This window comes from Colias philodice, chromosome 13 (genome assembly GCF_061535455.1).
Source record: "Colias philodice isolate Cphi_HAF_F1 chromosome 13, ilColPhil1 Martin Lab GWU primary, whole genome shotgun sequence".
Classification (NCBI taxonomy): Eukaryota; Metazoa; Arthropoda; class Insecta; order Lepidoptera; family Pieridae; genus Colias; species Colias philodice.
In genome coordinates this window covers 4,750,090-4,765,969 of record NC_143098.1, presented here as the reverse complement: position 1 = coordinate 4,765,969, position 15,880 = coordinate 4,750,090, and the positions used below count along the sequence as shown (strand labels likewise).

At 33.5% G+C, this 15,880-nt stretch overlaps 1 protein-coding gene across 1 annotated transcript; it reads right to left on the bottom strand.

Annotated features, from left to right (window-relative positions):
* LOC149483347 (alpha-amylase 2-like) lies at positions 1–15,466 on the bottom strand. Its single transcript, XM_089702344.1, has 10 exons — positions 15,340–15,466; positions 12,442–12,620; positions 8,291–8,442; positions 7,295–7,475; positions 6,257–6,372; positions 4,713–4,949; positions 3,522–3,792; positions 1,930–2,130; positions 527–688; positions 1–85 (listed from the first exon to the last, which is right to left on the bottom strand). The coding sequence occupies exons 1-10, from the start codon at positions 15,341–15,343 to the stop codon at positions 74–76; spliced, it is 1,515 nt and encodes a 504-aa protein (XP_089558470.1). The 5' UTR covers positions 15,344–15,466; the 3' UTR covers positions 1–73.
* Positions 15,467–15,880: the final 414 nt, after the last annotated feature.

Genomic DNA, 15,880 nt, shown 5'->3' with positions numbered 1-15,880 from the left:
TCACAAATTTATTTTCTTTTTACATAAAAACACTTTCATCACTTCTCAGCAATCTTCATTACGCGTGTCAACCTTACAGTCTTGACTGAAACAAAAAAAGATGAATTAGTTTCATTGTTACAATGTTTTATATGAAAATTTTTAATTCGATTTGATAAAAAAGTTTTGTTATTTTCAACTCAATCAAACTTTTGATATTGGACATACATACATAAATACATAGGTACCTACATAATATTATTATTATCATTCTTCCAAATTAAAACTGAAGAATTTAAAAAATAATGTGTGCGTGTACTAGTATACACACGTATGAAGTGAAACTTCTTTATGACCTTATTTTTTCAAAAAATAATTTTCTATATGCAACTTTACAGAAATACGTCGATCACGCGTGGTAGGGATAAGAAAAAGATGGCGTGTAACGGAAAAATGTCACGCGTAACGAAAAAATGTTACAATAAATTTTTTCCAACCCCGAATAAAGAAGTTTCTCTTCAAAAATGTAAAATGTAACTCAATTTACCTCATTTCCGCGGTGGATAGCCAGAACCATGTCTTGTTCGTTGGCACCAATGTGAATTTGGGCGCGTCCATTGCCGTCGACAGTGATAGTTTTGCCGGTGCAACCGTTGTTAACCTTTGCTCCTGAGATCACGTCGCAGTATCTACCAGCTGGCAGGCAAGTCTAGAACAAAATATAGTAAAGTGAGAAAGAATTGAATATTAAAAAACTAAACTAATGTAAAAGTATTGTATTAAAGGCTTCTTCCAAAGATTTGGGCGCAGACGTGGCAGTAAAATAAATACAGCATACAGTAGATTATTTCGCAAAATATAAATCAATTTATCAAGATATAGTTAACGTTAGGTACAGTTAATGTACTTTATAAAATAACATTTTACCTAAGATTATTTATTATTTATTTCAGATTTTGTATAAGTCAGTTCAATACATTTATATTGAATTGAAAAATTCGTCAACACTTATTCGATCGGGAAAAATGTAGTGAATTTTCGCGCGTGGAGTTTCACGAGCGTTTCAATTCAACTACTCTACAAATCTAAGCGGACAATGCTGAAATTCCATTTCATTTTCAAATAAAAGTTACCAACAGCAAAATGTAAACGTCATGATGATGAATGCTCTGATCTTCCATCAGTGGAAGACTATACCGTATGATAGAGGAGTTAATACAATCATAATTATCTCGTTAAAACTCGCGAAAAAGCTCAAGTTCTACTTAAACGTATATCGCCCTGTCTTTCATTACCTTAATCTTGTTCTGTCTCCTCTTATTTTACTAAGGAATACGTAGTTTACTTTTATAAAATAATTTGACATCAACAAGGTGAAAATCCACGCTATACATTATTATAATGTGACCTTTTCTTGGTCAAGTCTCTATATCATTCCTTGTAAAACGAATATAATTATTATTTTTCCAAAATCCCACCCACAATAAGGAGCTACGAAAAATCCTGAAGACGTTTCCATTTGCAAACTAGTGCGGAATAAGAGCGTAAAATTCCTTTTTCTTAAGACTTGTCCATAACCGCTGAGACGAATAGAATAATACAATTGCGTTTCATTTCTACCTCGTGGGGTATTATTTTACTCTCCTCGACATTTATTTAGTAAAAGTTATATCATTTATGTAGTGACATTTTAAGAAGTACGAGTTTTATGAAACTTGATTTAACCTTAGAATTTAACAGATTACACTTGACATAAATTAATTCTATTTAGATGGAACTTAATTGTGTTTTTTTAAAGATAATATTAAAAAAATCTAGACATAGATCGGACTGTTGTTAATATTAAAAAACATATGATATTGAAGCATTGAACTCACTGTTAATCATTAAATTATAGTTTTTGTGTCTAAGTTGTCTTCCCTAAAACGCCAGATTATTTAATTAACAAACCTGCAAGCTCTGGTTCAAGTCGCGGTTCTCGTTGTTAAAAGCGACGAAACCTTGTCCACCACGGCAGAAGGCGATCTGGTTGTTTCCATTGTCCCACCAGTTGGAGAGCCCAGTGTTGCCGGCTGCGTTCCTGAATGCTACCATCTGGTAGATCTGTCTCCAGCGATGTTCGCACACCCAGCCGTTGCCGCAGCTGTTGTCCTGTAAGATACAATAGTTTATTGCATATATCCTGTAAATTTGATACAATAAAGTAAATATATCTATTATTGCATAGATATACATTTCGATGCAATAAACAGATAGGTCATGCTTTAGTGGACACAGAATTAACACATAAATTAATGTATTTAAAAAAACGATAAAACACGCTTAAACTATATAATATTATTGTATTGTCACCGATCCTTGGTGTGCAAAGTTTGATTAAAATCTGTCCATTTAAAGTGAGTCCAATTCGAGTCTAAGAGTCGGTTACATACAAACATGTAGGTGCAAATGTACTATTTTTGTAGAGATATCATTATAAAGATTCGTATTTTCGAACGAAATTTATTTCGTTCTAATAACGCTGTTTAAATATATCATACTAGCTGCTCCGCGCGGTTTCACCCCCGTGGCTCCACTCCTGTTGCCCGTAGCGTGATGAAATATAGCCTATAACCTTCCTCGATAAATGGGCTATCTAACACCGAAAGAATTTTTCAAATCGGACCAGTAGTTCCCGAGATTAGTGCGTTCAAACAAACAAACAAACTCTTCAGCTTTATAATATTAGTATAGATTATTTTTGTATGGTAAGCAGACTCCCGGTGTCAGTCCTGTGTCTGACACCTATCACGGGTCTCATTATTATTCCTCTATTCTGATGTAAATAACAATATTGAAATATAAATAGTCACTTTGATAACAATAATTTTATATCGATCTAAATTTAATATGAATCATAAATTATTTATTAAATTGAACAACTATGAAGTACTTATAGCTAATCTGATTCTGAAAATTGATGTGAAAAAGAAGTTTCGAAGAAAAGATATTTCTAGAACCTAGAAACCGTTTGTATTTGTCATCAAAGTATCGCGTTAATATCATTGTGTTTTTTGTGAAGCGTTATATATTGTTGCCTTTACCAAGAACTTGAGTAAACAAGCTATTAACAAGATGTTTATTTAAAGACGAACTAAAGTGCTTTTGTTTGGTTTTTTCTTATACACTAACAAGATTATTAACTGGCAATACACTTACCAAAAATAACTCGACTTGTTATATGTATTATTATTTTTATAGTGTACCTATACTTTTAGATAGTTATCAAAGCTTTCAATTTATTTATTTAGACAAAGTACATCACGTCTTACTTTAAAAAAATATAATTATTCATGTTAAAATGTATTTGTATGTATATTTTTATATAATTTCAACACATAATTGTATTTAGTATATGTTTTTATGTCAAACCTTATGAACTATTTATTACATTGAACAAAAATGCTATCCCTATTATATTATAATATATAGATTATATATAGATATACACACAACACATGTATGTGTATACAGAATTTTAACCATATATTGAAAATACTTACAGAGTTGATGGTCGGCGAACGAATGTTTCCATTAGAATCCATTGGAGGTCCTGCTTCTGTGTCCGTAAAGTGGAAGCTGCTCATCAGCTGAGCGACACCATAAGGATGCGCCAACATGAAGGCAATCGCTCCCTTATATTGCTTCGGGGTCTTGTGGGTTAGAATATTACCACCAGCACCGTGACCACGTTGGTTGTCGTGGTTGTCAATGAAGACGAGGGCGTCGTTGGACGCTAGGAGCGACCAGCTTGGACCCCAGTTGGATAGCCATCTGGAATTTCAGGTTTTGTTAAGCTTGGTACGTACAGAAGTAGGTTAAAAGATGACTCAATCAATATTAGCACAGAGGACTGACTATAGCTTATTTTAAGAGTAGTCTCCTCCAGCTTACTTATTATTTATATCTTTAGTAGATAAATTCCCATGAAAAGCAGTGATTTTGCTGTTTAAAAACGAAGATTTTTATGTTACATGACAATATGTAGTGCATAAATTTTTTAATAATAATAATCTGTACTTCAAGAGCCTATTTTTGTCAGTTTCACTGTTATTACTATACATGAAAGTAGTAGTAATAGTAAACGAAGAATAAAACTACAAACATCTACGTAATATCTCTTTTTAAAAACATTTGTTATAAAATTGTGCTTCAAATACATAAATAATATGAAACTAGTGGAATATGTTGTTAAGGACATTAATATTAACCACTGAGTTACAATATCAATAGATATTGTATATTGAAAGCAATTTATAAAAATAGAATGAAAACAATTGAAGTATTGGAGAAATGTATTAGCTTTTGTTTCTATCTAATTGTATTAATTCAAAAAGTATAAAGAGAGGGAATTGTTATTGATTATAACATTAATAATTAATCTATTACTAACACTCGGAATTATTGAATTCAGAGAAAATACTCATTTGTTAGACTGAATTGAAAAATTGGATTTAATATCTTAAACTACAATGCTCTACAATTTTTCATTAGTTCTTCCATTCAACGATAATAAAATGCGGGCAAATATACTTTTCTGTAATACGACATTTCACTGACCATTATAGACAAATTTCATCAGAGTCATTTCAAAAATTGCCCAATTTTAAAAATTGCTCAAATTGATAATGTATGTCATTGAAATCTGCAAAATTCCATTGACCGTTCAAATCAAAGTTGAAATTAAAACATACCTAAGTTGATTCTGTCCCCTGAAGGCTCTGCTCAGTTCCATGCCGAATCTGAATTCAGTGACCGCCGCTAGGGGAGTGTACTCATTCCTGCTAATAGCTTCGCCGCCAAGATCAATTACTTCTTGGAAGATGTACGGGCGGGCTCCCTGGGGGAAGCCGTGGCTGGGGTTCAGGTTGTGTAGCCTGTCGTAGATGACGCGCAGGTCTCCGGGCCACATGTGTTTGGCTGCGTCGATTCTGGAGGAATAGGGAAGTTATGGTAAAATTGTTGTTAAGTATAGAAAAGCTTTTCGTTGGTAATTATGAAAACAATTGAAGTATTGGAGCATTATTCAGTATAGTATAGTATTCAAGAACATTTTATAATGATGTGAAAAATAATAGATCCTGTAAAATTATTACAATGATGTGAAAATTTGATGAAATCGGAGACAGAGATAATAAACAAAATTATTAACCGACTTCTTTGGTTTAGTTTTATGTATTAGTATATAAGAAAAGCACATTAAAATTTTCCTATCCGCACCAAATAATATCTAAAACTTCATATAAATCCTCTCATATAAAATACCTATAAAGCAGACAACAGCACACGAAAAAAAATTGAAAGGTAGGTATTATTTCTAAATCTTTTTATCATGCACTGAACTAGACACACTACGAAAATTATTTTTCTGAAATATATGTATTTTATTTATTAAAATAAGGATTTATAATTCTTTGTTTTTCTTTGTGAAAACTGGTTCACAGAATTGGCTAAATCTGTAGGTATGTAGTGTAATTAATTAGGGAATAACAATTATTGGCTATAATATTTAAGTACCTATTTCGCCATTAAAGTAGCTGTATAAATAATTTTACTGCGCCATAATAAATCACAATAGGATCAGTATAAATAATTTTACTGCATCAGAATAAATAGCTCCAACACACCCGCCAATTAATAGCAATCGATCGCTCATGTAACTGAACTATTTACGTAGCCTCTAGGCGTTAAAAATGAAATGAAAATACTGCAGATTTAAAAGGTAATGTTTAAACTGTTACAAATAACAATATGGGAAACAAAAAACAATAATACATTGTTGATTTCGTTTAACTTTTTAGTGAACATTTATAGTAATGGCCAATTTGTTCCAACGATTTTTATTGCGAGATATGTCTTTAATAAACCGAATGAATCCTACTAATGTCTTCCCTATTAATTTTAATGACGTTGTGCTTCTATACAGCATGGATAAAAGTTATAACATCTTATTACTCGTCTTATTGTACTAACTAACATATTGTAAATATTTTTGTTCCAGGTCATTCAAAGAGGTTGACCAGCACTAATGTCAAGATATCGAAGTATATAACAACTCAACTCATTTTAATAATATAATTTATATTGTGTTAAACCTGTTATACCATTCATTTTAATAATTCCTTTTGTAATCCAAATAACCTAAAACATTGGATTCAATCTCAATTTCACTTACGAGTAATACAATGTGCTCTACAAATAAAGCTCTATTTCCATAAAACATTAGTGTAGTTCTTACCTGAAACCAGCAACACCCATATCAATGAGACGGTTCATGAAACCGACAATCTGTCCCCTCACATATTCAGATCCTTGGTTCAAGTCCTTGAGACCAGACAGCTCGCAGTTACGTACCTTTAAATAATTAATTGACACTTAAAACTTCCATTAAATGATTAGAATTGTAGGATCTAGTTTTAGACTAAGGATCTACTCAATTGTGGCATGGGTAATGGGTATGAAATAGTTCATGCGGACAAGAAGGTCAACTAGATGTCCCAAAAAGTTTAAATATTGAATGTATGGATTTGTAATTACCTACTTAATATTATGATACTCATTTTAAATAGATACACGTCAGTAGATAACAATTGTATGTGTTACAAATTGAATCGAGATACGTGTGGTATTATGTGCAAATGAATGTATGAAAATTACATAAATAAAGAAAATCTTATACATATTTTATTAACAAATAGGGTCACCAAGCGAACAAACTATCGTATTCAGAAAAATGTAATTACTGAAGGTAGTACGCAATTATCAAACCACGGAGTAATTACTGAGTCTCCACTCAGCTCATCGTTTTTTTGCCAGGTAGAAAGAAACCCCTGGAAAATTCTTCATTTTAATGAGACACAATTTTCATTAATATTTAAATTATTTTTTTATATGCTTTATAATGCTGTTGAACCACTGATTATCCAGTTTCTACACAAAACTTTTCAACTGCATTAAAATACATTTCTCCGAAAAAAAAAACGTTTCATATATTCTTGTTTTATTGTCCAGCAAACACACACAATGCCATCAATAAAAGAGTAGATTATACGCACCTACGACTTAATATTTCATAGTCATAATTGAAATCCTTATTTTTTAAATTTCATATCCATACCGTCCTTACAACTGATATTATAAATGCAAAAGTTTGTTTGTTTGCGTCCCTATCACATTGCAACGGAGCCATTTTATGATATTATGTTTGTGTTTAAAGATAGATTCCTACCTATCTTCAGACAGAAGCTTCCCAGCTTACTCTATCATATGAACTTACTCTATCAGCACAGCATGCGTAGTCATTTCCACCGATGACGCAGTTAGGCCAGTTGAAATCGTTCCTGCCGTATGGCACGCCAGGGTAATGCCAGTTGCCGAAGTTAGCAGTACTACCACCGGTACCAACGTTCTCGTTCCACGTTCCTGTCATGTGGTTGATGATGGCGTCTACGTAAATCCTGTTGGTAATATTATTATTAGATACAATTGATTCGGCGATTTATAGCTATAACATAATACAATAACAGAGGAGGAATATATTTTAGATTAAGAATTACATGTAATACATGATCACAATGCATGATTACCCAAGTCCACCAATTCGAAGCTATGCGTCTTGAATAAGTTTAAATATAACTTGATTCGTGTGCGAATTAGATTCTACGGCACGTTTTGTTTTTCTAAAAAAAAATATAGCTAAGTTACGTTCATGTTAAACAGTGTTAAATTTATTTATTTAAAATCAATAATAATCATAATTAATTCACCTCTAGCGAGAAATTGATAATAATCGGCTTAGACTGATCTGCGTAATCCGATAATAATCATTGCTCATCTAGTTTTGAATATAACATTGCTAAATTGTATTTTACAGGAAGTTAAATTTATCGTATGAGCCCCTCGATGACAGACGTTAGCAAAAATAGCTTTTAAATTTCCACACGACCTACTTTTCCCTGTGTAACTTTATTAAAAACTGGACGATACCGATCTTACCAATTAGCCCAGAAGTATAAATAGCGAGAGGCAATTTGGGAGAGAATTTATTCAATGAAACACTTTTTTCGTTGTACTAATGTTTAGCTTTGCAGACGCATTAAGTATTCTGTTAATTATTAACTGTGTGCCTAATGTGTCTTCACATTGCAATTATAGTTTAACTACGTAATTTCGTTTTCAAAGTTATATGTTATTAATTAAGCAGTCAAAATTATTACTTTTTCAGACGTCTTCAAAGCTTTAGAGGCGATTTTTTAAATGAATTGCTCCTTACCTAACACCGGCGTTATTACAGCGACGGACCATGTCTCTGAATTGTTGCTCATTACCAGACCGTGTGACCAGACGGTATGAAATGGGCTGGTAGCGTTCCCACCATGGGCGGTTCCTAGACCAAATCACCAAGTTTTCATTTGGGGGAGAGATCTGTGAATAAGAAATTAAATTAATGGTAGCAATTATTTTTGCAGTATCAAAAACATAACAGAAGTAGTAACGCCAAGCAAATAATATTATCGCATATTTTAGATATACATACGTAGATAAAAATGAAACTTTTAAATGTTATAAATTTGGACAATCCTAATCTAGATTCTTTATTTCGATTTAAAATAATTGATATGATCTCACATGACTCATCTAGATTGGATAAAAAATATTTTGCACCTGGATGGAATCGTATAATATCTAACAATATTCTAACATTGTATTGAACAAGACGAATATAATAAATGCTTATACAAATTACCTACTCCAAAATAAAGCGATTCTAATCAAAAGCACTTATCGATACTAAGAAAATCGAATAAAATCGATGTCTGTAGTTTTTCACCCATATAATCAGATGAACAGATATAATTTGGAACTTCGAGATAAATGAGGGACAGATGACAAATTAATGTGGAAAACTCATTAGACATACTTTTATTTACTTTTGTACTGAAATACTTGAATAGTCCATCTTATACTTTATGAAACACTAGCTGTGCCGCGCGGTTTCACCCGCATTACTCCGCCCCTGTTGGTTTGCATGATGATATATAGCCTATATTACTCGTGGATAATGTAGCTTTCGAATGGTCAAAGAATTTTTAAAATCGGTCCAGTAGTTTATTTTTTATTCATTACAATCAAACAAACAACAACAACTTTTGTCAGCCGACGTTCCCACCCTTGCGCCGGGAAGATGATACCTTAGCCCACTCGCCCAAAGAGAAAGCCGATTTATTGGGCGCTCTCTTTGCGTCCAATTCCACCTTGGACGACAGGGGAAAGGTACCGCCTACTATCTCGCGGTGCCAGTACTTTATGTCCGATGTACGCTTTACTCAACGTGAAGTGCGTAAGGTACTTTTCTCTCTTGACACCCATAAAGCGAGTGGCCCTGATGGTATCCCTGCAATTGTTTTGAGAACGTGTGCTCCAGAATTGGCTCCCGTTTTTGCGCATTTGTTTCAGCACTCTTATGATGTCGGCATTGCTCCAGCTTCGTGGAAAACCGCCGCCGTGCACCCGATCCCTAAGAAAGGCGATCAATCAGACCCCTCTAACTACAGGCCCATTGCTATTACCTCTTTGCTCTCAAAAGTCATGGAGAGCATAATCAACCGTCAGCTCTTAGGTTACCTGGAGGAGAACCAGCTGATCAGTGACCATCAGTATGGTTTTCGCCATGGACGTTCGGCTGGTGATCTCTTGGCCTTTCTAACTCACCGATGGGCTGCGGCTATTGAGAGTAAAGGGGAAGCATTAGCCGTTAGTCTTGATGTCGCAAAAGCCTTTGATCGGGTGTGGCACCGGGCTCTACTATCGAAGCTAACATCATATGGACTCCCCGAGAAGTTACGCACATGGATAGCCAGCTTTCTTGCAGCACGAAATATTCGGGTCTTGGTTGACGGATCGTGCTCGGAGCTTATGCCCGTAAACGCTGGCGTCCCCCAAGGCTGTGTTCTTTCACCCACACTATTTCTTCTGCATATCAATGACATGTTACAAATTAGTAACATTCATTGTTATGCAGATGATAGTACTGGTGACGCCTCTTACCCTGGCCATGCTAACTTCTCGAGAGAAAATGTCGATGAGTGCAGAAACACTTTGGTGTCCAAGATTGAAACTCTTTTGGAAGAAGTTTCAAAGTGGGGTCGTAAAAACCTCGTAGAGTTTAACCCCACTAAGACACAACTATGTGCATTTACGGCCAAAAAAAAGCCATTTGAATCAGCTCCCCTCTTTATGAACACTCCCCTCAGCGTCAAGTCCAGCATCGCGATTCTTGGCGTCAATATTTCTGACGATGTTCAGTTTCGCGATCATTTGGAAGGCAAAGCTTCTCTAGCTTCAAAAAACTGGGCGTCCTATACAGAGCGAAGCAGTATTTCAGGCCTGACCATCTTCTATCACTGTATAAAGCTCAGATACGGCCACACATGGAATACTGCTCACATCTCTGGGCCGGCGCCCCGTTATACCAACTCCTTCCACTTGATCGCGTTCAACGTAGAGCAGTCAGAATGGTTGGCGACCCAAGACTTAGCGATCGGCTTGACCCTCTCGCTTTGCGACGAGACATTGCTTCACTGTGTGTCTTTTATCGCATATACCATGGGGAGTGTTCAGAGGAGTTATTCGAGCTCATACCTGCAGCGGAATTTCACCACCGCTCCGCCCGTCACAAAGCATACTTCCATCCACACCATTTGGACCGCTGGCGAACGAGTACCGTACGCTTCTCGCGACACTTTTTACCCCGCACTACCACCTTGTGGAACAGTCTACCCTCTTCTGTATTCCCGCACGTGTATGACTTAAATTCCTTTAAAAAGAGAGCCTACATCCATCTTCGACAGCCGGTAACAGCCTCACAAAGGTAACTTTGTCAGTGCTCATGGGCGGTGGTGTCACTTCATTAGGTGATCCACCTGCTCAGTTACCTGCTCTTACATAAAAAAAAAAAAAAAAAAAAAAAACAAAGTTTTCATCTTTATAATATTAGTGTAGATGTATTATAAATGAAAAAATAAAAGTATTGAATTCTTTCATGGCTTTATAAATACAATGTAAGTAAAAGAGAATAAAAAGTAATCTATCTATATGCAAATCTATTTTCAAATCTATTCAAACACTCTAAAGCCAATATACACTGACCCTCACTAAAAAAATCAATCGCTATCATAACATTGTTTACACAAGCAAAAAATATCTCAACATATTTCCATGGAAAATATACCAAACATTACAAGACCAATTTAATTCTATTCGTAATTTGAAGAACTTGAGTTGGTGTTAAGCTTAAGAAATACGGTTGAATAATTGACTTAAGAAGATTTCGGCTCGAGATTAATTCACGCCGTAAACAATAAACTTTGCTCGCTAAACAAACATTACCTATAAAACAAGTTATTATTTTGAATTTGATAAACTCAAATATTAATCAAGAAGTGTAATGATCGATCGGTCTTTGAAATTATTTAACAAGATATATCAGTTCACGTATTTCTTAATTAAATATTCATTGCTCTACCAAGAGAAAATTTTGTCATTTTTTGCAAAACTGGGTACATTTAGTTCATTAAAAAAATAAATACTAAATAAATAATTTACGTAGGACTTTACCAAGTGACAAGTTCAGATATTCATATATATAAATACAATCTATATTGTATACACTTTTCTCATACCAGTCTTTAGATACTCATTATAAGTAGGAAAGATCTTCGATTGCCCGTCGTATGAAATTTCTAAACAAAGAAGACGTTCAAACAGAGGGAAAGAGCTTTAGATTACCCGCGAAATAATATAATCTTACTTGGGCATAATATTATAATTATTATAGTACTATTACTATAGTTATAGTAATATTAAATGCATTTCATATAAATTATTTTTATAATGTGAGAATTATTATCGAAAATTGTGATAAAGCCACCCGTGAAAATAATTTCGATTGTTTATTAAACATTTTTTAACTTATCTAATCATTAAAATGTAGGGAAATGAAATTACTTACTAATTTATATCGTGTCAATTATCTAGATAGTCCAAATTATTGATAAATAATAAATATGCGGATGTGTTTAAATAAAGATTCAAAATGATCGATAGAGTACCGCGTTTGTATTAAATTAGATGTGTATCAACACACCAACTATAAGTAGCGATGATGGTTATTAATTATTAAAAAAAGTAATGAAAGGAGATTCATTTGACCGTCGATATAAAATTATTGACAAAAATTAATTACCCATACTATAACGAAGGTATTTTTTATGTTTTTCCAATACACATTTAGCAACCTCTACGATGTTTCTCAGTTCCTAACATATTTTTGAAGCGTGATTCAACGAAGTCAGAAAATAGTTACAAATAAGAACAAAAAAAATAAAACAACCAACACACCAACATTTACAAATTAGGACAAACCTGGATACCACCAAAGCCGCGTGGACCGAGGAACCTCTCGCACTCAGCGGCGATGTCGTTCCACTTCCACTCGAAGAGGTGGACCATGGTCGTCCTGCCAGATGCAAAGTGCGGGTTCTTGTATGCCAGCACCGCTGTCGCGGCAGAGAGCAGGAGGATGTAGCGAAACATCCTGGCAACTGGAAGAAAAAAGAAATGAGAAAAGGTTTTAGGGTTAGGTATTTTTTAGACGTATTTCTTCTTGTATTATAAACGATAGTAATTGACAAAAAATGTTAAAACGTTGCATTTAGACGACTCTACTTGTAAATTATTTTACATTTAAACGACTCTACTTATGGGTAAATTATTATACATAATACCTATAGTATAAACTTTAAAGTATAAACTAGAAATATTGTGAAAATTATCCTTTATCAGATCCTCTCTCTTGTTTGTTTTTTTTTTTATGCTAGAACCGTGGAATTGAAACTTGGAGTAAATAAATTAAAAATAAATTCTTGGAGTCAGAGGATGGTATCTCATGAAAACAAGTCTAAAGAATGGTTAGTTAAAGTTCATGCAGTTCTATACTGATGGCTGAGTTTGCAAACTTTCTTTCCATATAAATAAGTACATTATTCGAAATAATAAATGAAGGAGGAATAAAAAAACCAAATCAAAAGAGGTTAAAATAATTTAAAATAAAACATTAATAAATAGAAGGCTTTCATAAAATAGAAAGAGTTTTGAACGTAGTGTAATATTAAAGTTTACGTTTTATTACCTCGTTAAAAGAGTATTTATATTTTCAGTAGGTATGTTAATAAGCAATTCTTATTTATGCAAACGTAAAGCGATAAATTTTAATCGTATTCCGATTTATACTGAAATAAATATATCAACAAATAAATTATACATTCCTACCCTCTAGGTGGATTGATTTGTAAGCCATTACATGCGGTACGTTTGGCACGCAACAGATATATAAAAAAAATATATATATTGAACAAGGTTCCTTACATCATAATAATATGTATAGACTCCAGACTCCCAATATAGCTTTCGCTGTGTTTCAGGAGTATGTGCCTTCCCGATACATTACATCAGAATTGTTCAATAGTTAATAATATTTATAGTTATTTGTATATTTAAGAACAAAGGAATTAAACGATTCAAATTTTTATTTTGACTTTCGTTAAAAAAAATTTAAGACCAATGTCAAAAAAAAATTCATCCGGTAATACAAATGTTTCACACCAAAGAAAAAGAAGAAGAAAATATTCACATAAGCAGAGAATAAGTAATAAAGATAAATAAAAAATGTAAATCTTACCTTTACACTACCCTACGTGTTTTTAAAATAATTAAGAATTATCTGAGGCCTCCTGCTGAGATATTCCTTATATAGGCAATGTATTGAATTAATCTATGTGCGATAATTAAAAAGATAATATATATGTCACGGCTAAAGGTAGGTGAGAACATAAACTTAAGATTAGCCGGCTAAACTTAGGTTTATTTTCGACGAGGTGTTAATGTTAGTTTGTTCTATCTTTAGCCGGCTAAACTTAAGTGTAACCGCAGGCCCGTGGCTAAAAATGTCGGGGTGGGTAGATTTGGTTAGCGCCGGGCCGGTGGAGGGCTTGAGGGGCCCGCACAGTGCCAGAAAACACTCGCCCTGTTCCTTACATGTATTATAGTAACCAAATCTACCCACCCCGACTCAGGGCAGAAAGCTGGTGGCTAGGTTAGGTTAGGTTAGAACTCTTAAGACCCGCACGAGCCGAGCGAGCGCAGCGAGCGTGCTGCGGCAGCAGCCGGCGAAGTGCCAGAAAACACTCGCCCTGTTCCTTACATGTATTATAGTAACCAAATCTACCCACCCCGACATTTTTAGCCACGGGCCTGCGGTTACACTTAAGTTTAGCCGGCTAAAGATAGAACAAACTAACATTAACACCTCGTCGAAAATAAACCTAAGTTTAGCCGGCTAATCTTAAGTTTATGTTCTCACCTACCTTTAGCCGTAACATATATACTGTATAATCTTTGCAGCGTAGGTATAATCCGACATATTTGATTAACTTCCATATAAACAACAATAATGCTAGCAAATCAGAGGTCAATGAATCATAATGCAATTTTTTGTGTTAAAAATCTATTATACCTACGGCTACCTATCAAATTAGTTTATGTAGGTTTCTTGGATTTATTACATTTTTTATAGTTTCCCTGAATTAAATTAATAAAATAATCAGGTTGACATACTCATAGAAGATTTGAACAGACTTTTCCGTATAAATAATGTGTACTTAGTTACCTAAAGAAAAATACAATATTTAAAAAAAATGAACTTTGTTTTAGTAGATAAATATACCTAAATCTCCATAACATTTTTAATATACTGCCTCAGATAATATTATAATACCTACTTACCTTACAAGAATACTGCGAAAAGGATTAATTTTCAATACAGAGAAAATTGTGAGATTAAACTAAATACCTACCTACTGTTAACGTCACTGATTATTAATAAATAATTAACACTTTTGTCCCATTACATAATATTTTATTGCAAAAACATCAGATTGGAGGGTACTCAACAACAATCAACAATCCAATAATAAAAACAAGTTGTGTAATATAACTTTAATTTATGATTTAAATAAAATATAACTGCTTGCAAACTTATTATAATGAGTCTATGTAATTTATATAATCATACATTTATATATCGTACAACTAATTATATTATTTACAGTCAATTAGATAATATTATCTAGCACTAGTGCTGCACTACTACTCAGGACTCAATGTAATACAGTGGGTATGTAAAGGAATACAAAAATGACTTGCATAGGTACATTATTTAAGCCAACTATTTTACAAAATGAATAAAAAAAATCACATACTTACCCATTCAACTCTATCACTCACTCAGTACGGATAAATAAGGAACTATTCGTAACAACTCCTTATCACGGCTGTTGTACGTATACCTATACAGCTATATTTGTGACTCAATACAAGTCTATCCGTAAACAATAATAATTATAGAATATCAAAACATGTTAATATTGCACGAAGTACATACTACTATGGCTACTAACTGGAGTTTACTACAATAATATCTAATTACTTGAACAAACAACTCGATTATAAAGTCTGAACAGTGTTCAATCATGTCTACGGTTTCTAAATTGAGTCTTACAAATCTTTCAACGTCTTAATCTCTGTTGAACAAGTGATGGATTAAATCTTCAAAGACACTTCATTTAAACGCAGCGCGAATGAAATGAACAAGTTGATAAATGTCTATGGTATTCAGTTCATAAGGAAAGGAAGATATTTCCACACATTTTTAAATCGCATCAAGTAAATTGGAATTGGAAAACCTCTTCTTTTAAAATTTCAGAAGGATTTTGTTAATTATTAATATGACGAAACAGCATATTAT